General features: G+C 40.2%; 1 protein-coding gene across 4 annotated transcripts in view; it reads left to right on the top strand.

Moving 5' to 3' along the window:
* The window catches only part of ARK2N (arkadia (RNF111) N-terminal like PKA signaling regulator 2N), a 44,444-nt gene that overhangs the window by 6,738 nt on the left and 13,653 nt on the right, over positions 1-24,053 (top strand). For 3 of the 4 annotated variants that reach the window (XM_064402718.1, XM_064402716.1, XM_064402715.1), the window contains exon 2: positions 7,771-8,584. In XM_064402718.1, the coding sequence (XP_064258788.1) occupies positions 7,861-8,584 (724 nt within the window). In that variant the 5' untranslated portion in view covers positions 7,771-7,860. Of the gene's footprint in view, positions 1-7,770; positions 8,585-14,709; positions 21,232-24,053 lie in introns of those variants that run through there. The other variant, XM_064402717.1, reaches the window with a different exon arrangement.

Here is a 24,053-nt window from a genome sequence, read left to right as displayed (position 1 = left end):
GATGTGGAGATGCTGGAAAATCAGTGTGGAATGTGACACCTGAGGACATGGTTTAGTGGTGAACATGGTGGTGGTGTTGGGTTGAAGGCTGGACTTGGTGATTTTAGAGGTGTTTTTTTACCTTTATGATTCTGTGAATATGGCACTGCTGAGATGTATTTACTATTTTGAAGTTACATTGGAATTGTCTTGATCTACCAGTTGGAGCTGTTGGCAAATGACACAATGTTGATTACTTTCAGTATAGCTCAGGTAAATGTTCCTAACTTCTGCGCTGAAAGTTAGGATTAATTTGTTACGTGGTGTTCAAGCAATTAAAAATGTGGCTCTTCACGTGAGCATTACTTTTATCACAGTAGAACAATAGGCCAAGGTTTCTTTAGGACATCTGTTTGTATGTAGTGGGGAAGCACAGAACCCATTTTGTTCCAGAAACAGAAATGGATAGGTAAAGTGGGAAAACCTATTAAACTCAGTATCTTAGAAAAAGATGATCCATCCCTGTGATGATCCTCTGTAGGGTGCTCTCCTGAAAACTAATCTGTTGCAGAGAAAGAAAAGGGAACTTTTGTTGTGTTGACTTCTGCCACTTGTTTTATTGAAAGAAAAAATGTAAAAGTGAGTCATTTAAAGTTTTAGGAGCAGGTAGTAATAAAGATATGCCTCTCTAATTTTTAGAGTAGAGAGCTTTGTAGACTTTAAATTGTTGTGCCCTTGAGAAAAATGGTTTCATTATGAGGAAGAAAGGAGATTCTTAGAAGGCTAAGTGCAGCCAACCCTGCGTGCTTTTATCTGTGTGCAAGGACTGTGATTTTTTTATTGTGGGGTTCCAAGTGCAGCTGGTGAATGTTTATGGAAACCTGCGCAGAGTTGTGAAATAAACCTTAGCTGGTACTTGCCTGTCCTTTGAAAGAGGCAGAATATGTGCATTAAGCATTACAATGCAAAAACCTGTATTTAAATGTGCAGTCTTACTTCTTATGTAGGATAAAAAAATGTTGCTTTTCAAGATCGCAAAGGATGCTCTGCAAAGCTTTGTATTAACACATACACTTGTAATTTGTATTCAGGCTTTGGTAATTTGTATATGCAGCCTGTTGAGCACTCAGTAGGAGCAGCCTGTTTTTAACCTTCATTTCTTTATGCAAAACCAGTTGAAACACAGAATTAGTTTAATCCTTTCTTCTTTTGCTTTGTACTGCAATTCTCTTACCCTGTCTGTTCCAAGGATCCTATTCTTTGGGGTTGCTACCAGGCCTGATTTGTGAATCATCTGATAAAGATCCAGCTCCACTCCCAGAAATGTGCCTTAGGTAGAATCGCATGCCAGTGAGTCAGCTTTAGGGCAGCATTTTCAAAGGAACGCTATATAAATTACACAGTATCCCTGTGGGGGCGGCTCAGTGTTATGAAAAATCTGCCGTGGAGCATCGTGCACACACATCCACACAGAGCTGAGTCAACTGTCTTAGCTTAAATTGACTGAGTGCTGGTCTCACTTCTGTTGTTTTAAGTGCACCGGTTTGTGTGAGTCTTAAAAGAAAATTAAAAGGAACGTGTGGTATCTTTGGGAGGAGCTGAACAGCCAGGAAGTCCAGAAAGTGTCAGTATTTCCACATTTGTCTGGATGCAGATCGGTCTTTCCTGATACATGTCTGATTTTTTGAATTTATTCAAAAATTACTTTTAGTTAATTAAGCATTCTGCTCTCTGGCGTAAGGTAATGGCTTTAAACTGACAGCGAGTAGGTTTAGATGAGGTATTAGGAAACAATTCTTGGCTGTGAGGGGGCTGAGGCCCTGGCACAGGATGCTCTGTCCCAGGAAGTGTCCAAGGGAAGGGTGAATGGGGCTTGGAACAGCCTGATCCAGTGGATGGTGTCCTTGCCCTTGGCAGGGGATTGGAACTGGATCGTCTTTAAGGTCCCTTCCAATCCAAACTATTCTGTGATTCTCTGATAGTTCTATGTGGGTTTTTTTGTACTAAAATGTCACTGGTGAGTTCACTGGATTAATTGTGTTCATTTTCAATGGAAAGGAAGGTGATTTGAGAAGAAAGAAAGCATGATCAAGACACCTACACTGGCAAAGGGTTTTGGTGATGCTTCAGAAGTGGACAGGTTCATTAGCATTTCACATCTTCTGTCTTTCTGTCAGAAGAGGATCTAACTTTGCTTTTTGCCAATAATTCATCCCGTATTTTGAAGCATACATGTATAACAGTCAACTCTTCAGTACCCAGGCTGTTTGGAGCTTCTCTCCTTTCCCAACCCACCCTCCTCAGACACAGTCTATCAAGTGTTCGAGTCAGAGCTCTTAATGAGCTCGTCTGTGTGTTTACATTTTTAAAAATAGTCAGCTCTTTTACATAATTTTATTAGCCTCTGTTTTATACATTTGTCGTTACCTCTCTCACACCTCTGATTTATTCCATCTCTGTTGGGTAAATGTGAGATAATGTAACCCACTGGAGGTGGAAATAATTGTTTGTGTAAAAATGAGCCATTACAGTGTTCAGTTCCTTATAAATATCAAAACATTCATATTTAGATGAAAATAACTGACTTCTGTGGCACTGAAACTATGGGGTTGGAAGGATCTCTAGTTAATTCTGTACTCTGAACAAATAACTTGTATGCAGCACTGCAGTTTGACTTTTCATTTATGTAGTCACAAAAGTCTAAAGAATGTACACGATGTTATTTGCTTCAATAATATAGGTACAGTTTCTCATTTCTAAAAAAAAAAAAATTATGGCTTTCAGTTGAATGGTAAGTGGTGAGAGGAGGTGGGTTGTTCAAATTGTTTTCTTTCAGCACTGACTGAAAGGGCATTAAAAGGCAGTGTTCTGCTAGATAATTCTTTTTCATTTCAACAACTGGTAGAATTGGCATAAGAAGGTTATATGACCATAAGCAGGGAAAAGAAGTGGTCTGTTGGACTGTGATTAAGAGGAAATGTGTTAGTAATAAGCTAAAGCGAGTTTTCCAGCAAGCTGCTGTGAAAACACTAATACCTGCAAAACAAGAATCTGTCCCGTCCATAGGTTCAGAAAAAGAAGAGCTGGCTTGCTGCATACAAGCTAGGCATTCTTTATCAATACTCACCTCAATAAATTAAACTCACCTGAAATTACAATGTACAATTAAGGTTAAGGTGTCATGGGGTTTATTAAGTGTTTCAGGCTGTTGAGGGATACTCGTTGTTCAGCTGAAGTGAGTAAGTTGTAAATAGAAGGAGTTACCTTCTAGCTGTTAAGATATGTGATTTAGTATGTTGATTGCTTGGCCCGAGTAGCTGGATTTGATGAAGCCTTCAGCCTTAAGCTGTGAATTTAGCTAATCTTCCTAACAGCTGATACAGAGCTGTGTTTTATCTGTGTTGTGGGAAGGACATAGACAACAAATGGATGTTTTAATTGCTGCTGAGGACTGCTTACCAAGGTGAGGGCTTTTGTAGTTCCCTGTGCTCTGCCACAGAGCAGAGGCACCAGGAGCTCAGCCAGAGATCAGCAGGCAACAACCACCAGCACAAGCTGCAGTTCCACATGAGCTGAATGGCCTGCCTGGACATGGAGAAGGACCCAGTAAGGTGCTGTAAGGCCCCAGAAATCAGCAGTGAACTAAGAGATGCAGGCAAGATGGGTGAGGGGCAGGTGCCTAAATTCTGTAATTCCCTGGGGATTTCTTTGTGAAATCAGGGTCCCTCTCCAGAGACACACAGCTGATCTACTGCTCTAACACTCTGTTAAAATATTTATTTTTATAATCTGATGCCTGAAACTCTGCTCTGGGAAACCTGTTGTCTTCAATATAAGTCTTTTTGCTGTAGTTCATATCATATGGAATTTGTTCTTTAGGAACCTACTATCACCTCTGAGGCTTTTTGCTCTTAATAATTATTTTAAATTTTATTTACAAAAGTCTCTTCCCAGAGCAAGCGGTGCCAAGAAGGAATGCTCAGGACCTTCTACTGTGTTCAGGCAGAATCTGTGAGTTCAAGGTGTGATGATACAAAACAGCAAGCAGCTTTTAATCAGATCTGGTTTTTTTTTTTACAGGGATGATTTGTGCTTGCTCTCCTGTCCCTCCTTCCTGCAAACTCCGGCAGAAAATGTCACTTACTTTCTCATTTTGATTTCTGCTGGCTTATTGAAAAGAATCTACTCACAGAAGGGTGGGCCAGTTCTGTGCCCTGGAGGGAATATGATGGTGCAGTCACAGTTAGGTGGGGAAAGCATGGGGGCAAAACCCAGAGAGACTGGGCTGTCTCTGCAAATCTGACCTTCTAAATCCTTCTGGATTTCTTCCCTGAAGTGCAGATGCCCTAATGTATAAATCATGTGCCTTTACAAATGAGTCCATGATTTGAAAATATTTCCCAGGATAATTTAATGGCTTCCCCACACTGGTGTGTTATATGTGTGACTTGGAAAATAACACTTTCTGTTGGAAAAATTGAGCAAAGCAGTTTTTACAGAATTGCCTTTTAAAATTTTCATTGCAATATCTGTTCACCAGTAAAAGGAGAATGCCGTTTCTGATCAACGTCTAATTAAGTATCCATCTGTGTCTGTAAGCATCACAAATTATTTTCAGTGCTGTGTTCCCATTTCAGTAGAAAAAATGGTCTTTCACTTGCACCACCTTGAGATTTCCTCTTCTAGTACTGTTACTAGAAAGGTGAGTGGCAAGAAAGGAGTGGGAGTTTTTCAATAAAGTCTGTTCTTGCTATTCTGTACATTTTTCAGGTAGAACTAAATACAGACTTTTTTTCTTTCTTTGAGACAAGGCTTTCTTTGGCATAGATATTTTTTGCCAAATGGACTGTATTCTTCCTTGAAGCGAAGTCTGTTTGAGTCATGGTAGGATTATTTTTTTTCCCATTGAGAGAAAGGCAAAGCTCTGGTTTATATATATATATAAAACATATAAAAAAGGAATTGGTGATGTCTAATGTCTAAAGAAACAATTCAATGGACCTGTAGAGTACATACCTTACCAGAACATGTGTTTTCTTTTCTATATACACAGAAACACATCAGTGTAATGAAATTACTATTCCCTCCTCTATGCCAACTGAAAATCACTGTGTGAGGGATAAAACCAGTGTGGTTGTAGTAGTTAAAGATCTCACTTAATATTTAAAAAATCCAATAAAATGATTTTAATTGAGCTGTTAGCAAGGTGGCAATGTGCAGATGAAACATATTTTTTTCTGGCTGATAGACCAGAGAGATGGAAAGGCAAGTGCAGGTGTTGTTACAGCCCCTTTGGGAGCTGTGAGGTAAATGATGTTTCCAAATAGGACATTTGTGGAAAAAAGTCTACAGCTGACTTTGGCTGCCCTTTAGCTTCGTGTCAAGCTCTGTTCTTTGTGCTCCCCAGGCTAAAAGGTTGAACAGTGCAGAAACTGTTCTGCAGTTATTACTATGAATATTTAAGTATGTTTTCATTTGGCCAAGCTAATACTCTTTGGTTTGTGTCTGAGCAACCAATATTTTCCCTGTGTGTACATTTCAAAACTCTTAGAGAAGATGTTTTTCATTTTAAAGTGCGTGGCCAGAGGAAAGCTGGGAGCTGCACTAGCAGGTACAATACAAATTCCACTTGTTCCATCATCAAATCTGTGTTTCACTTACCTGTATAATAGGAGAATTATTTGATACTACAGATTTGTGAGTGAATTATGTGCAAATATTGATTTTACTGACTTGCTTTTATATTTGAGAATATGTGTATTCATCATTTGGGTTTGTTGGTGCTCTGCTGTAGCCTTGGAAATAAATTGTTCCTACATGATGTTTACTGCTTACATGAAATTACTGTCTCCAGAAAGTCTTCTTTGAAGTTGCTTTCTCAGTGACAGTATGCACAAATATTTTTTCCTGATACACATGTTCCTCTATTCCACAGTATGCATTTTATTCTGGTTTTTGGAAGGACTGTGCTGAGTTTATTGTTTGGGGTTTTGGGTTTGTGGTTTTTTTCCCCATACATTTAGCAGGCTTGGTCTTGCCATCGCCATCTTTCTTGTGATGTCTGATATTAACCAACCTTTCTTTCCTTAGCTGGTGTTTCTCTGCCATGAGTATTTTCTTCATTTCCTTGCACCAAACAGCAGTTCATTCATTAGCCTGAAGGAAACATGAACTCTATTTTAGTATTGCCTAAAAATGAAGTTTCAAAGTGGGTTAGGGCACACAGGACAATGCTGAGCTTTGCGCAGCACCTTTCAGAAGCAGGAAACTACCCTTATATTGTGTGTTACATACGTGTATACAATTACATACTTACAGGCAGCTTGGGATGGATCAGGGAACCAAAGAAGGATTTTCAGGGTACAGAAAAATCTCTCAGAACCATCCGTGCTGCCTCAGGGTGCTCAAGTGCTGATTGCCCACCTCTGCAGAAATGTAGTTTTTCAGATAAGATCTCACTGCTGCATTTTCTTGCCTACACTTTGTTTTTTGAAGTGCCATAAATTTATAATTTACTGTACTTCTGAAGCTGTAAAGGGTTTGTTCCATGCCATTCATCTGTAAGTGAATGTGGTAATTGAAAGGTCTTTATTCTGTGTTGTATTCCAAGAGAAAATTCAGGTGAAAGGCAAAGTGTGAATAATGAAGACAGAATGGTAACTATTGATCTCTCCAAGAAAATTTCTTTGAAGTTGCTTCAGGTAGTTTTGGGTAGATAATGTGCAAGTTATCAATCAGATAAATAGCTTGGTCTTTTTATTTGCACTGAAACAATGCAATTTATTAAATTATAACTTGAAGTAAAGTGTAGGATACTGGTGTGGGTAGATAATGTTTTTTGCTTGCAGCCCCTACTATTTAATGCTTCTTTCCTGGCAGATTTGAGAGAAACTAAATCAGCCTTGGGGTTCTCATATAACCAGGGCTTGCATAGGAGACAATCAAGGACTTCCTGAATGGTGTATTAGATATTCCTAAAACATCTTTATGTGACTCACCAGCATGGTGGTGCTCTGGTGAGAGCAATCCGTGTGACACCTCTGGAGCCAGAGCCTGTGGCTGTGCCTCTGACAGTTCAGGAGCACTTCTTTATTTAATATGTCTGATATGTAAGGTTCCCATGCAGCATGATTCCACTGGGAACCCCATTCAGTGTGACTCCAGTACCATTTTTCATGGGTGTGTAAATGAAGGAATAATTTGGTGTAACAGGATGAGTTCACTAGGAAGAGGTAAATGAAGAAAACCAACATGATGCTGAACAATAAGATGCTCTTCTATAGAGCCAGCCTGGCACAGCTGGGGCTGCTCCCCTGCACAAGAGAAGGCTGCAGGGACACCTGAGAGCCCCTGCCAGGGCCTGCAGGGGCTCCAGGAGAGCTGCCCAGGCACTGGGGACAAGGCCTGCAGGGACAGCACACAGGCCATGGCTGCACTGCCACAGGGCAGGCACACATTTTGGGATGTTGGGCAGGAATTGGTGTCTGGGAGGGTGGGCAGGCCCTGGCCCAGGGTGCCCAGAGCAGCTGTGGCTGCCCCTGGATCCCTGGCAGTGCCCAAGGCCAGGCTGGATGGGGCTTGGAGCACCCTGGGACAGTGGAAGGTGCCCCTGCCCATGGCTGGGAAGGTGGCACTGGAAGAGCTTAAATGTCCCTTCCAACCTGGGCCACTCTGAGGTTCTGTAAACCCATTCTGTCTGCAGCCAAAAGCAGTGAGTTGTTTAAGGTAACACTGTGGAGAGCAGGCTGAGCTACTTGTGTAATTGTTTCCTACTGTTCTGTTCCTGTGCAGGCTGCTGCATTGCTGGAGACCACGTCTAGCTCACCCAGCCTCCTAGACAACGTGCTCAATGCTTTGAGACTGGAAGGACCTTGCTCTGCAATGAAGATGGAGGCAGTAGGAAAAGCAGAAGAACTTGTTGATTCAGAAACTCCCCCAAAGACTTCTGAAAAGCAAGAGACTGCTCCTGATGAAGACAGGCCTATAGAACTTGAGACACAAGCTCAGAAGGACAGTGTGCCCACTGCAGCAGACTCTGCAGTGCTCTCTTCCATGCCTTGCTTGCTGATGGAACTGAGGCGGGACTCCTCGGAGTCTCAGCTGGCATCTACGGAGAGCGACAAGCCAGCAGGTGGCCGAGTTTATGAGAGTGACTCTTCCAACCACTGCATGCTTTCCCCTTCCTCCAGTGGGCATTTGGCCGACTCAGACACGTTGTCTTCCGCAGAGGAGAACGAGCCCTGCCAAGCTGAAGCTGCCGCGGAGGGAGACCCCTCTGCGGTGTCTGGAGCTGCGGTCGGGAGGAAATCCAGGAGATCCAGATCCGAAAGTGAGACTTCAACAATGGCTGCCAAGAAAAACCGACAGTCCAGCGATAAGCAGAACGGCCGAGTTGCCAAGGTGAAGGGTCACCGGAGCCAAAAGCACAAAGAGAGGATCCGGCTCCTGAGGCAGAAGCGGGAGGCGGCTGCTCGCAAGAAGTACAACCTGCTGCAGGACAGCAGTACCAGCGACAGTGACCTGACCTGTGACTCCAGCACGAGCTCGTCAGACGACGACGAAGAGGTTTCAGGGAGCAGCAAGACAATCACTGCAGAGATACCAGGTAGAGGATGTTTTTTAAACTGAACTGTAACGCGCCTGACGTCGTTTCTCAGCTGTCATGCTAAGTTAGATGAGTGACACTTGAGAAAAACCCCAGGAGAACTGCAGCTCTGTGTAAATTTGAAGACTGCAGTGTAATAACAAGACGTGGGCAAATTTTAAAAATATGTTCTGTGAGGTTTCTGTGCACTTTTGCACTCCAACAAAGCATAGATATGGTAAATGGGAGGAAGAACTACCTTTGAATTCTGGATTTTTCAGATCTTTGTAAGCCTATATGAACTCATGTCAGTGCTGTCATATCCCCTTAGATGGTGATAATCTAATTCTTAAGATAAGTGGCCAGCTTAGCTTTAATATAAAAAGCCCACAGCTTGGCAGCTGTGTTAGAAATGCCATGGCACACCTCTTGCCTGTGCAACAGTGAGGCCCTGGCCATTATTGCACTCATTCTGTGCTTTCAGCTCAACATGTCAGTGCATGACAAACCTGCTTAGCCTTATTCTGAGTTCTTTCAGATTGCAGCTGGTCACCTATTTTAGGATACAGATATAATTACACAGGTGCCCAAGCTATATTCACACCTAAATTTTCAACACTTTAGACAAAGTTGTTACCATTCTCCTATGTCGTTAGGATCAATAATTTCTACACTTTTAACTTTCTGACACATGTGTGTTAAGATGGCAGGCAGCAAATTATAGGGGCCTTCTTGTCATTTTATTAGCAAAAGAAAGTTGATTTCTTCAAGGTTTTTGTCTGCTGAGTCTTTGTTATTTTATTAGTCCAATTGCTGTGGACAGGATCTTGTGTGAATTATTCTTGCAGCATATTATACCATAGAACCATCATCATATGGCAATCAGAAATAAAATCCATAAAAATAAAAATACGTAAAAATAAACTTTTTTTGCTTGCCAATTTTTACTGGGTTACATGCCTGTTGTGCTAGAAGTTTTTTCTTTTTGAGAAAAATAACATCTTACATAGAGCAATAACATTTAAAGGAAAACTGCAATATTAAGTTACTGAAGTAATGCTTTCCAGATGAATTATTTAAAATACTGCAGCAGATTTTACAAATAACTGATTTAACTGAGTTGATTATGGTGGATGATGTTGTCACCATGAAAACTGGCATTTTTCCCGCACCTGCTAGGAAGCAGGTTGCACAAAGGAAGTAAGAGTTTATTATTAGGATGTCTGGAAAAGGCATAATATCCTCCTATAAATATTGTGTAGTAAACTTTCAATAGAGATCTAAAATTATTTTTACCAATTTAGTAGTTAGTCTTGTAGCTTTCAGTTTTTGCCTTTTTATTTATAACTTTTACACTTTGGGCAATTTAAGCCTAACTTAAAGCCTGTTGAAGAAAACTATTTCAGTAATTTTTGGGACAGGTTCTTCCCCACCTCTCAAAAAACCTCAAAACATACAGAACAAGTCCCTCAGGTCACATTCTTTTTTTAAGTCATAAAAGTACCTTGTGACCCAGAATAACACCACATGGTATTTTCGGGTCTGCTTAGGTTTCTGAGAGCCATTGTGGGGCCCTGATGCCACTCCAGGATATTGTTCCTGTATCCCTGGGTGCCTCTGTATTTGGCTTTCAGTCCTGACCACGAAGGAGATGCTTTTGATGAAAGGATCCCATGGCATGAAGAGCTTGACTATTAGTGATGGTTACACCAAGGCCCAGCTTTACCTGCAGTGCAAGAGTGCCCAAACCATCCCGAGGGAGGGACACTAACACTTATTCTGATTTCACAGCACGTGTCATCTGCTTGGTGCTGAGCTTGTGTAAGCCATTGAAAGGTTTGAGCTGCGCCCTTGGTGCGATGGGGCGCGGTGTGTACCTGCCACGTTGCGGTTTTCCTTTAAATAGAAACGGCTTTGCTTTGTGGGAAACGCCTTCCAAGTGCAAGATAAAAATACCCTCTGTAGAGATAAGGATGTGGTTTGTCCAGAAAACGCATCCTGTGCTGCTCTTGGGTGAAGGAGACGTTGTGGTTGTCAGAGCTGCGGCGGAGCTGCGAGTCTGGTCGGGCTCCCAGTGCTCCGTCACAGCGGTGGGCTCCCAGGCCATCTGCCATCCCTCTGCCTGGGGCTGGCAAAGGACTCAGTTCCTTTTTCTGGCTAGCAAGCCATTTTAGTGCACTTTGCAAAACACTCTGAATAGACTCAGAATTGAGGGAGCAAACGTGTAGATAAAAAACAACACAGGGTATCCAAAAGCGTTGCTGGAATTTCAGTCTGCCAGTGTTCTCTGCACACAGTGGAAAGCTGAAAGGTTTGACTTCAGTATCAGGACATAAGCACGAACAACTTTTGCCTTTACTTTTAAAAGAGTTACCTTTACACATTGATGCAGAAGAGTTTTTTACAGGCACCATGTGTTCCACTTAGTCTGTGTCTGGACATTCAGCTGCAGTCTTTGCTACTTACTCAACATCACTTATTTTCATATAAGTTTCATTTTTAGCCTTCTGTTGCCCGAAAAACAGCTTTTGCCAACAGAGATGCTTAAAAAATTTTAGTGACAGGTAATTCGGTCCTCATTACAAAAATTACACAGACTCTTAAGCTGTCAACACAGGTAGTGATACAGCAGGCAGTTTGCTTGTGTGTGGTCTGAAAAATTAAATTACCACATTTGAGAATACAGTAATCTTTCATGTTGTGCCACTAAACATCTTCTATTTAAATCGTGCAGTAGTTTAAATAAACCTTTTTTAAACCATCTGCATCACTGGCTCTGAAATATGTTTGGCTAAATTTGTAAGGTAAAGAAAATGTTCAGTGAAATACATGATGATGATGATGACACCATTAAGTTACAAACAGAGCAGTTGTTCAATAGGTAGTCAGGTCTCTGCTGAACTTAAATGTACTGTGGATTAAAATAGTGCCAGGCTTGTTTTTCTCCTCAAGGAAGACTGAAGAGTTGAGATTTTGCTGGTGGTACTTCAATATAAGTACTGTGAGCTGCACAGGAGCTCAGCACAGTGTAAAGTTGCAGAACTCTGAATGCATCCTGTGGTGTTAATTTACACCTGAAAATACAGGTTCGGTCTAAACTTCAGGGGTGCTCCTGAGAGCCTTTTCACTGGCGTGAGCAGTCATAATCTTTGGCTCTTTATTTCAGGGAATGCTGTGATTTTTGGATTATTGCAGATGAGGAACAGCTTTTTACCTTTTAATGACTGAGCGTCTCTGTTGGCATCTAAAATTTTGCCATTCTTCAACACTACATGAACATGAAATAGGAGTCCTGAAATAGAATCTGCTAGGCTTCCTGCTGTAGTAGGAAGTTTTTCCTTTAAACAATTTCCATATGATGCTGCAAATTAACTCTGAATGAAATTGGCATGAGAACAAGTCTGGGAATTAATATTTATTGGTGTGTAAACACTTATCTTCTGGAAGAAACAAGGCATTTAAAAAATTCAAATAATGTACAAAAATCTTTTGCATTTTACCACCATTGTTGTTTCTACAACTCAGAAAAATCCGAATTGAAATGGGGATAACTTACGTTTTAGACCATCACAAAAACCTGTCAAAAAGTTTCAGTGTTAGTGTTGAAAAAGCTCACTTTGTTAAAAAAAGACAAGGCTTTTAAAATATGCAGTATATCCAAAGAGATGGGCACAGGTTCCTTCCTCCTAAGAACTGTGCATAGATCTTGGATAAAGCATCTTCAAAGGATGAATTTAGAATGACAATTATAGTTAACAGATAGGAAAAAGAATCAGTCTGTTAAGAATGATTGGCTGTAAGATACTAATTTGGAAGTGTCTGCAGCAGAATAACAGAGGAACCAACCATTGCTAGTTAGAATGAAGATGAAGCATATCTTAAATTGCTATGTTGCCAGACTTACTAAATTAAATTACTTTGGATTTGGTTATTACTTAGATTGTACTTGAGAGATCCCATAGAAAGACAACATTGGGGCATTTCTTGGGTGATGTTTTGCAGGAGGTGTTGTCATGAAAATGAGAGAGGAATTTTTGATTCTGACCCATTTGTGACCTCAAATTTGTTCTCCTTTAAGCTTAGCATAATTAAAAAACTATAGTTTAAAGTTTATAGACAGAAGAGGGACCAATTAAATAAATGCTAGAATTTTTAGTATGTAAAAATGCATTTTTAGGCTTGGGGTTTTTTAAACTAAAAGAAAGAGAAGATTGAATGAGGCTTGTTGTAGTAGCTGCATGGGAAGCATTTAAAGCATTGTTTTGCTGTTACTGTAAATTTGAGATACTCTATGAATGATGCCTTTTAAAATTTGTATTGCAGGGCTATATATTTTCAATACCTTATTCAGTTTACAAAACAATTTTGTCAACTTTGACCATTCTAGTTCATTTTTAACTTTCAAAACCCGGGAAGATTGTCTCACTTATCAAAATCAATAGGTTTTATTTAAATTACAATTAAAAATTAACATTACTTATTTGTACGTCTATGAAAATCAGAAAGGTTGTAAGTTAGTTCCTTGAGTTTAAGTTAAGATGTGGGCTAAAGACAAACAAACAGAATCATATTGGATGTTCAGTACTAGAAGTAAATGAACAGAAGAAATAGTTATTTTAGGGAGGAAAAAAAATTGAATATACAAAAGGAGCCATGTTTTAGAAAAAATGGTACCATTTTACTTAATTCATTTTGGTTAAAATGCAGTTGGAGGGATGTAAATTAGTATAAAGTAAATATTTTTAGCAGAGGATCTGAATGCTGAATTTCCAGCTCATCTGATAGGTAAACAGATGGGCAAGAAAGACTCAAAAACTACTCTTCAGAAATGAGAGAATAACCCAGGGCTTTGTTTAGCTGTTCCTGAAGGATCTGTGTATACCTCATTTAAACAGTTCCTAAAAAGAATGCAGTGTTTAGGTGATACTGCAGTGTTGTGTACTCAGTGAAATCCCAATAAAGATTTGGTGCCTTAGGTTTTTATTAGTAAATATTTACCTAGGTCATGCAATGATTTCTATCATTCTTAGGGTATTTTGTATTATTCTTAAGCTAGAGGGTGCCACAAGTTTCACATTTAGATATTAAATTAGCATCTTCTGTACCTTTGAGTAGTTTAATGGGATGCTTGTCTTGTTTTGGTATTACCTTAGGTGACATTTGTCTGTTTGGATGGCATGCACATACTGTTTATTATTCCTCAAACGGGTACAGAGCCTCATTTTCTTTGGGGTTTATTGCTTCCTAGATGATTCCTGAGTGAACTCTAGACTTTAAAATACAGTTTTTTGTTATTGACACGTAGAGTAAGGCTATGAGGATTGGCCTTCTCTTCTGGCTGCTGCAGTTCTTCCTTATAACCCCAAAGCCAGTCATTCCACCATCCTTTTGATGGATAGCTGGAAGCAGAACAGTTTCCTTCCAGCCATTCCCTGTTTTCTGCCTTGCCTGGGACTGGCTGTGGGAATGGTGGCTCAGGGCAGGGTCCTGGCTGGTGTGAGGCTGGTCAGGGCTCCATGGTGTTGTCCCTGTGATGGAGCTGTGTCCATCACGCCTGGCAGAGGATGCTCTCCCCTCCTGTGTCAGCATAACACTCACATAGCGCTCATAACCCCTCCATATTTTTGTGTTTTGCGTCCTCCTCATTCTGTGTGCTTCCCAAAATCAGGCCAAGAGCTCTGGGACAATTCCACCTGTGTTTAACAGCCCGTTTATAAAAGGGTCCAAGTGGGAAAGCAAAACACACGTAATTATTCAGGTTTGTCAGTTAAAAAATAGCATTTTGGATTGCAGCTTAACAGAACTAAACATGTTATTGTGTAATGTTTTTGACACCTTCAGTTGAATTCAAAACAAATTGCAAAGGAACTGGAGTAATTTGGTAAAAAAGAGACCTTTGTGACAGAATTGTCTGGGACTTTGAGAGTGAAATATTTTTAATGCCAGAATTTTTATTATAACCTCAGTGGGTGTAAAATTTTATTATAAGAGTAATACTGTTGGTTAATATATGCTAATTCCTCTCCTGTTGTCATATCCAAGGGGCAGAATTAGAAAAGTTGTTTTCCTCAGTTAACATGCCTTAATAAACAGTATTATGTTCTTACTTAACGATGTCTTATCAAATGGCCTCAATGTCTTTAAAGCTGGCTTCAGTCGTGCTGGGGGATCTGGAGGAGCGACCAGGGAAATTCCAGGATTGCTTGACAGGGGCACCGTGTGGGATAGGAACTGCATAGGCAATGTCCTGGAAGAGGCCATGAACTGCTTTGCCGAGATGCAGAGGCAGACAGAGGAGAAATTCCGCATGTGGATAGAAAAGCTAACCCATCTTGACACGGACGAAGAAAGCAAGCAGCAACTGGAGCCCAGGGAACCTAAAATCCAACTAGTTGGCCAAAGAATCCCCCCTACCACGCAGTCAGGGGCTTTTGTGCAGATGCCTGATAGCCAAGCCCTTCCTCAGCAGCCGTTTAACTCGTACGCGGGCTATCAAAATGCCGATGCCGCCCTAGAGTTTCCAGTGACTTTTAATAACAACTTTCCACCTCTCTTCCCAGAGAATGGGAATGTGGCAGAGCCTGATCTGAATAAATCATAAACTTTTAAAAAAAAAAAAATTAAAAAAAAAATCTGATTTTGCAAGCTTGGTGTTATTTTGGATTCTGCTAAAAACGAGGTTTGCTTTTCTCTTTGTATGTGTTTGTTTTGTTTTCTTTTTTGGGTTTTATTACCATGATATTGTTTGTTTTTCTTAATTTATAGTGAATATATGTAGTTAAAAAAAATCACAGTACACCCACCTGCATGTGCCAGTACACACATACAAAAAACACCTTTAAAGGTGTATGTGGGGATCCACCCTAAGCTTTCATCACCAAACTTGGGAAAATATAACTTAGAGTCCATGTCTAGATACCCCAAAAGCAGCAGGGCTGTGTTTGCTACAATAGGAGCATTCAGGGTATTCATCCAGATGCCCTTTTTTGCATGTTAAAACATTTATATAAGGAAACAAGTTTTATATTTAAAGAGATAATGCACCCTAGAGATGCAGACTAGATACAGGCCCATGACATTTCCTTGACTGTTTACTCTCAAGTTTTGCAGCTTGACCATGCCACACGTTAACTTCTTCATTTGTAGGCAGAATGAGTAAATAAGCTTACCCTAAAAATTTAGCTGTCTATAACAAGCGTGCACAGCAGATTTAATTCCTTTTTGTCTCCCATTCAGCAGCTCAGTCCCTGTCCAGGGTTTTTATCTGTGTCACTGCTGTGTTGCACCTGGAATATTTATGGAGGCTGCTGCCTTACCCTGTGTGCACACACACACAGGAGTCTCTCTGTGCTCCATTTGGGTGCAGGTCATCTCCACCAATTCCAGGTGCTCTGCTCTTCCCTGGGTCTCAGTGGGAAGAGATAAGCCTCACCGAGGATGCCTCCAGGCAGTGTCTTTCTCTCCCATGAGCTGTCCCTGCCCTGGCTTATCAGCAGTCCCTAAGAGATAACTGTGGGGTGAGATGAGTCACCCCAACCTGTGCACGCAGAGCAGCTCCTGCTTCCTCCTGTAAATGCAGCCCAGCCACATCCTTCACGCTGGAATAAAAACAATCCTGTCTGCCCTCAGATAAGCAACCATCAGGGGATGGGTTGAGCCTTGGCACAGGAATGTAAAGGAAGGCTTGATAAGTGAGCACCGTGGTGGTCTGATAGCTGCTGGCCTGGGTCAGACCAGACCACGCCTGAGCACCACTGAAATCATTCTTTACTTGTGATGGGGAATGCCACAGCATCAGGTCCATTTAAGTAAGGCAAAAAATTTACTGTTTTGTGGGTTCTTTTTTTTGTACTAATAGTTGTCCTGAATAGGCAGGCTTGAAACTGTGGTGTTTAAAATAGGATTAATTTAAACTATGTATTAGAAATATTTAATTCTTAGTGTTATTGCTACACACAGGGATTTTTGGGTCACCTCTCCAATAAGGCCTTCCTTCATGGGAAGTGACTTCTCTGTAGCTACCAAAAAATGTATATTTTTAATCAGGTAGAACTTGATAGATGTTTCTAATGAAAATGAAATCAAAATTTTTACAATGGAAAATGAAAGCATGCAGTTTAAGTAACGAAAATACTTAGGTCCCCTTTAGCTCAGTTACTCTGCTTTTTAAACCACAGTCATTTCTTCCCTAATTATTTTAGTTTACTTTCTTTTCCTCCTGTTGGGAGTAACCACAGTATCTTCTGTAGGTCAGGTTTTTTTACCCTCCCTGAAGTCATTGGGAGTTTTTCCATCAATTTCTGTGACAGTTTGGATCAAACCTGTAACAGGAACTCAAGAAATACTTTTTGTTATCAGCATAATATCTACCCTGGTATTTTAACATTATTCTTGTCCTAGACTGACTTTTAAAAAAAATATATGATGCCTTCATTAAAAAAAATAGGTTAAAGACCTGTGTTATTTTCAGAGTATCTGTGTGAAAGACTATGCAGGAGATAATTTTTAATTACTGGAATAAAGTCTTTTCAGATCACCTTCATGCGTTTTGATACAAAGATTTTGATATGAACTGGTTAGTAAACTCCCTTGTCTGAAATTGTGTGCATTTCAGGTAGAAGTTAAACAAGTTGTTCTATGTTTGACTGCAATTTAAAACCTTATCCTTATCTGTTAAAAAAGATATTTCAGGGAAGAGTATTGGCTGATAAAACAACCCCCACCAAAATGGATCCTTCTGGTGTTCATAGATTATATATATATATATAAAATATATAAGATTGTATATATATATATATATATATATAAATCTCTTTATAAAGATAAAAAGAGCAGAATATTTTAAAGCATGACAACTTTACAAATCTTCCCGTGCATGCAGAAGCAGCTTTTTGCAGTGACTGGTTTATTTTAGTGTGTATGTCTGTAAGCATGCCCATAGTATTTTTTGTAAAATAGTATAAATGGAACAATTAGGTATTTCAGAACAAATTGTAAGGAGTTCAGTTGAACTTATTTGTGTCTCAGACTGAAACACCTTTATATATGAATCTCATAAACAGATAATAACTTAATTACATATGTAGCCAGTGAAATTTCTGCAAATTTTCAATGTGTTGGTCAGATAGACCTTAAAAAAGAAAAAAAAAAGAAAAAAAAGTGAAATAATTCAGTGTATGAATAGATAAAAATTTGTGTTTGATTACTGGAGGCAAATATTTAAACATTTTATTTTTTCCATCGCTGCTAACTTATTTTCAATGCAAACAGCTGTGAACACAAAAGAACAAGCAGAGAATGACAGAAGTTGAACGTACAGACTTTAAAGCTGTACTCTTTCTAGGATAAAATTATCTCAAGGCTTCCAGAAGACTGAGGGAATAGTTCCTATTAGGTATAACTTTAACTTAATTTCCCCACAAAGCTACCTAGTTGAAGGCTAAAAACACTTGTGCAAGGTCAGTGACTGTAAATTGTTTTGTAAATGGTAAATAATGTTTCCTCACTCTTTCCACTTGGCTCAAACCAGAGCCAAATCTTTGGGTGTGACACAAACCCTCTCCTTTGAAATGAAAGTGTGCTGATGTGCACAGCTGGGTACTGCTCCATGAGCAGGTTTTCCACATGGGGAAGTGTTTTTGGTCTGAAAATGAGAGGGGAGCCCCACCTTTCTGTAGTTCAGGTGTAGCATTGCCTGCCCGGTGTAGGATTTGCCCATAAACAGGAGCATTTTTCCTCTTGCTCTGTATTCTGAATCCAGGAGGTGCAGAGCCCTGAAGGAACCAACCTCCAGATACCAATACTAGTGATGAGTCTGTGTTTTAACCGTGTGTGACACTCTTTGGCATCTTTTTGAGAAAACAGGTTCCCAACACATAGTTTCAGATTTTATATTTTTCGCCTCCTGGGAATATTTTCACTATATTTTTATGGCATGGCTGCATTTGAGTTTGTCATGATTTCCATTATAAGCTCTTATTTTCAAAGGGCTTCGACTAGAAACCCTCAGGGAGTTAAAATTTCTTCAGATGAAATTTTAACATAAATTTTTATCTTACCCATTCTGTATCTCATGGAAACAGTCTGACTTATCTAAGACTACTTTAGGACTATTGGAAGAAAGCTCATCTACTTTTCAACCCTGAGTTACATTTTGAATGTATGTTTATGCTGACATCTCATCAAAGTACTTCAAAACCACCACATTTAACAAGTAGGGGAGAAATCAGTAGGAGTTTTCAAGAGACATCGAGAACCACAGATAATTTAGTGTTTCTCTAATTGCCCCAGGATTTATACTTCAGAATGGTGTGAAGAAACATTTTAGTTCCTTTAAGGAATTTTGCTTATGGTGTTGGACCCACATTATAGCTTGAAAAGGTCAGATGCATCTAGTCAGGTGAGCTGGTGTAGACTGGTGTAATTCCAGGGATGGTTGTGCCAGTTTAAACCTAACTGGCCTGTTCACAGAATCATGGAATGGTTTGGGTTGGAAGGGACCTTAAAGCTCATCCAGTGCCACCCCTGCCATGGGCAGGGACACATTCCGCTGTCCCAGGCTGCTCCAAGCCCCATCCTGCCAGGGGTGGGGCAGCCACAGCTCCTCTGGTTCAGGCTCCTATATTATCACTTTAAATATTGAATTATGTGTTTTTAATATGGCAGCTGTTCCAGCCTGGGAGCAGTGGAGCACCTGCACAACCCTGGAGTTGGAATTTAGCAGCAGGTGAAACACAGTGGTTTTGGTTTTATGTTTTTTTGTGCAAGTGCACAAGAAGTAAGCCTTTATATAAGGGCTCAGTTTAAATTTCACTAAATGTCAAACTGACATTGCAGTAAAAGGATTTCCTTCTAGGATCAGTCCCTTTTTAGGAGTTCCTGGAAGTCCAGGGGCTTCAGCATGCAGTGTTTTTGCAGGCTTGCCTGCAGGTTCTTCCCAAGGCATTCATGCTCCTTTCAGTGGGGTTTGGTGAGGAAGGTCTTTAGGGATAAATATCTGAATGGTCAGGTTTTATTTAGGGAAAAAAAAATTAACATACAACATAAACTCAAGGCAATGAAACTTTTTTCAGATTTTCTATTGCAAAAATAACAGTGCAGGGAAAAAAAGAGTCAAAATGTGAAACTTTCAGTGTCATTTTTAACAGTACTAGGACGAAATAATTCAGGCAGAAATACACATCTATTTTTTTAAGCATAGTGTCTTTTAGTGTTTGTGCAGGATTGTTCGGTTATTTTATCTGAGCTGCTAGGTTAAAGACTGAAAAACCAATCTTAACTTCAATGAAACGGGATTATATTTGGCAGTTATGTTACAAATTGGAACATGTTTATTATAACAGTTTTCTCTTTTAATATATTTTATCTCTTTCTGTATCCACCTGCTGTATGTGGATAAATTTATAAATCATATTTCAAGGGCATTAAGAAATTAAACTTTAGCCCCATTGATAGTAGTAGAAATTTTCTACTGGTTTTAATGGGGCTGGCATTTAATCTCATTAAAAATTGAATTTACTTTGCGTTTTTTTGTCCAGAGAATCCAGCTGACCTTGGGGCGAGCCTTTGCCTGGTGGGGTGTGTAATTCAGGCCAGTTGGGTATAAATGTTTTTAAAACAATGGGGGTCTGCACTGTGACCACTGCAGTTACATGTGTTAGAACAAATGCACTGTGTGATTTGTGCTGTAGAAGCCAAAATAATCAGGCTGATTGATAGAGATGGACAGTACCTTGCAAAAGATGAAGCCAGAAGTTGGTATTTCTCACAAATTTCATTAGTCTCTTGGTGTTAGGTCAGCAAAATGAAGGCACATGGAAAAACAGGCTTATTAGCAGGATTTCAAGTGCAGAGCGATGGAGCAGGGGATTAGTCTGGGCCATCAGACTGTATCAGCCCTTCCATGGAAAGGTGCAGTTTGTGCTGGGGAAAGTGTGATGTTTTCTGCAGGGGTGCATGTTTTGTGTCTTTTCCTAATGGAAGTTGTGTTAAAACAGGGAATTATTTACTTCTGTTAACCATCATGGTTATGTAAGGATGTGATGGTTTCCAAAACCCTCCTGAGACACTTCTCTAAGTAAAACTGGGGAAGAGACCTGGTTGATATGCCTGCTACCATAATTATTGCATTGTTAGGCAGCATCACAGAAAATAACTCCTGTAATGAGATACAAAGTGAATTCCACTTTCCAGTATTCTCAATCCATAGCCATATTCCATGTGCCTTTGCTTAACGCTCAGTGAAAAGTGCTTTGTTATCTTCAGTCATAATTTGCTAAATTAAATCCAAGATATTTTCCATCCAGTCATCAAAAAGCCTGAAAGTATGAATGTTGTTCAGCAAGACTTGAATTTTTGGGATTTCTTTTCTTGTGCTATAAAAAAAAGTATCCAGTCTGAGAACAGATAATAATTTGATCATGCTGTTTTGATTTTATTTTATCATTATGGTTTAAAGAAATACCAAACAGAAAAGCTTTACTGTGTGAAACAAAGGAAAGTGTCAGGAAAGTGGATTCACTGATAAAGTTCACTTTATGATTTTTGAGAGAATGTTGTTACACTGCTATTGTTTTTTATTGTATTTACAATGTATTATTTGCTTAACCCTGTATATTTTGAAATGTAACTACTCTAACCTGGAATAAATAAATAAACCTAAATAGCAATGAAGTTTTTCATGTTGCTAAACAACACAAAAAAGCACAAATCTCCAGCTCCCACTCCCCTTTGGGAATTGTTTGACAGTTCAGGTACTTTGTGCCATTTGAGCTGCACATAGTTTTGAAATGGAAGGTCTGGGTCATGTTGTAATTAGTACCAGGTTTCTATTGCTTATCTGAAACAAAAAGACTTCACCCTGTAGTTTTGTGAATCAGTATATTATTTCAGTTGTGCTCACCTGACCTTAAAATTTATATAGGCAATAAAGTCCATTTTATGTTTTGTGTAATCTGTAAGTAAATGGGAGTTATCTCTTAAATTTAAGCAGCCAATGTAAAAGAGGGCATTGTTAGGTCTTTCATTGTTTTGAAACATCTCATTATTCTCATTTGTTCCACAGAAATAAATTCACATAGAGTAGTGAGGCTGAGATCACACCTCACAGGTGGGGGTGAGGCTGGCAGAGGCTGTGTCTCCCAGGGCTCTGTAGCCTTTTTAGCACTTGCACCTTTCCCAAAAGCATTCCTGAGCACTGCTTCCAAACTCCTCAAACATTCAGCAGTTAAAAATAGCCCAGTAATTGGAGGGAAACGTTGTTTTCAGCTGGGTTGAGCTCCTCTGCTCCTTAGCCTTGAGCAAGCTGCAGGCTGCTGCCTGCCTCAGTTTCCCTCGTGGACAAAGGAGGTTAATAACCACCTCGGAGTTCTCTGGGATGCACTAATGGAGAGCTTTTTGTAAGAACAAAGTGCTGTAATTATTGTTGCTTTTATTACTGTACTGGTCTGTGTGTGTTAAAACTTGGGGTGATATTCACACGTAAATACGATTCTGTGTCTCTTCCTTGCAGGGACACATGGCTCCAGAGGGCAGCTCAGACCACCAAAATTAGGCTTTTAATTTTGGATTTATTTTAATTGGGATAGTCCTCTGGAGATTTCTGTCTTTTTTCCTCTACTTTCAGAGGAAATGTAGCAAATTTTAAATCCCATCCTGAGGCTGGAATTCTTCTTGTGGAACTTGAGCACTGTAAAATTGAGGTGCTTGGGCTGAGGTGGTGTCTAAGCTTTTTCTGTTTTCTGGGGAAGGAGGGGAGACGGTGTTCTTGATGCTCCAAGCTGCAATTTCCAGGCTGAGCTTATCTGACTCTGAACTTCCTCTCTCTGGCTGCAGTGGGAAGTAGTTTAGATGATCAGATCTGCTCAGCAAATGTAAGAAAGGTGAAGAGAAATAATGATTTGTAATCATAGAATGGTTTGGGTGGAAAGAGACCTTAAGGCTCATCCCGTTCCATCCCCTGCCATGGGCAGGGACACCTTCCACTATCCCAGGTGGCTTCAAGCCCCGTCCTTGGGCACTGCCAGGGATCCAGGGGCAGCCACAGCTGCTCTGGGCACCCTGGGCCAGGGCCTGCCCACCCTCCCAGCCACCAATTCCTGCCCAACATCCCAAAATGTGTGCCTGCCCTGTGGCAGTGCAGCCATGGCCTGTGTGCTGTCCCTGCAGGCCTTGTCCCCAGTGCCTGGGCAGCTCTCCTGGAGCCCCTGCAGGCCCTGGCAGGGGCTCTCAGGTGTCCCTGGAGTCCAAACACCCGCAGCTCTCAGCCTGTCTCCACAAATTTCAAGGACTTAATTCCCCACTCAGGTTCTGCCAGCTGATATCTTGTGTTTCCTCTGCAATGATAAACAGCCCGTGCAAAGGGACAGTGCTTCTTGTGGAATGGCTGCTTTTAACCTACAGCTGAAATTTTATGCTTGAGTTCCCCTTTTTGCTTGTGCTGCCATTATAATGAAGTAAGGGATAACGGGAGTGTGGATCTTACAGCACGGGTTAGGCTGCTGAGTGTTGAGATGTGGCTCTAAGAAAAGCAGGGGAGCAGGTAGCAGATGAGAAGTGATTTAATTTTCTGTGTTGCAAGTTAAGAATGGGAATTGGTATGTGTAGACCTGGATTTTTGTGCATATGACTTCTGATTCAGTTGTTCTGAGTGGAATTAGTTGTGATGAGCTGTTTAAATTAAGGGAGAGTTGGACACTTGGAAATGCTGTCCCCGTGATGACCTCTGCCTCTGAATTCTTTGGGGAAGAGAAAAAGAAAGCAGGCTTTCCCTCCCCCCTTATACCATTAAATGTCAACAGCTGTATTTTGCTGCTGGTACTTATTAACTTTCAGCCTTGCCTTTTTCAAGCATTTATTGCTTTAGAAATGAATTAATGCTTGTCACCAGGGAAATGTACTTCTTCCAGCTACCTTGGGTTCTCAAAAGATGTAATTTTCCTAAAGTAGATAGTTTAAATTACTGACCAGGGAACCTCCTGACTGTTCTACATTAAGTCTTGGTTCTGGCATGGTTTGTCTTGATGTCTGTTTTTTAATCTTTTGAAATCCTTTTAGGGTCAGTAATTATGTACAGTGTCTCTATTATAAAGAAAAGATGATGAATTACACCTGTGGTTGTAGTTAATCCTTTTTACTTTTTCAACCTGAAAGCATTTTTTCACTTTATTTCCTAGCTGAAGCCAATTGTCATTATTGCTTGGTACCATACATTCACTTTGCATCACATCACTGGATGATCACGTACTTGGCTAGGGAAGTATTTATTTCCAGATTTAACCACTCCTGTCCCTTCCATGCAGCACTGAAAAGGAAACAGCTTTTGGGAACAGAGGACTTTTATAAGATTTTTTTCAATATGCCTTCAACTGCAACTTCCATCTGGTTGTTGTTGCCTGTGACTTCTTCATTGTTTGGTTTTGTGTGGTTTTTGTTGACTTTTCTTTTTTTAACACGTGAGCATTTATGCTTTTTTTTTTTTTTGTAAATATGG

The sequence above is a fragment of the Passer domesticus genome, chromosome Z (genome assembly GCF_036417665.1).
Source record: "Passer domesticus isolate bPasDom1 chromosome Z, bPasDom1.hap1, whole genome shotgun sequence".
Classification (NCBI taxonomy): Eukaryota; Metazoa; Chordata; class Aves; order Passeriformes; family Passeridae; genus Passer; species Passer domesticus.
This window is presented reverse-complemented; position numbering and strand designations above follow the sequence as displayed.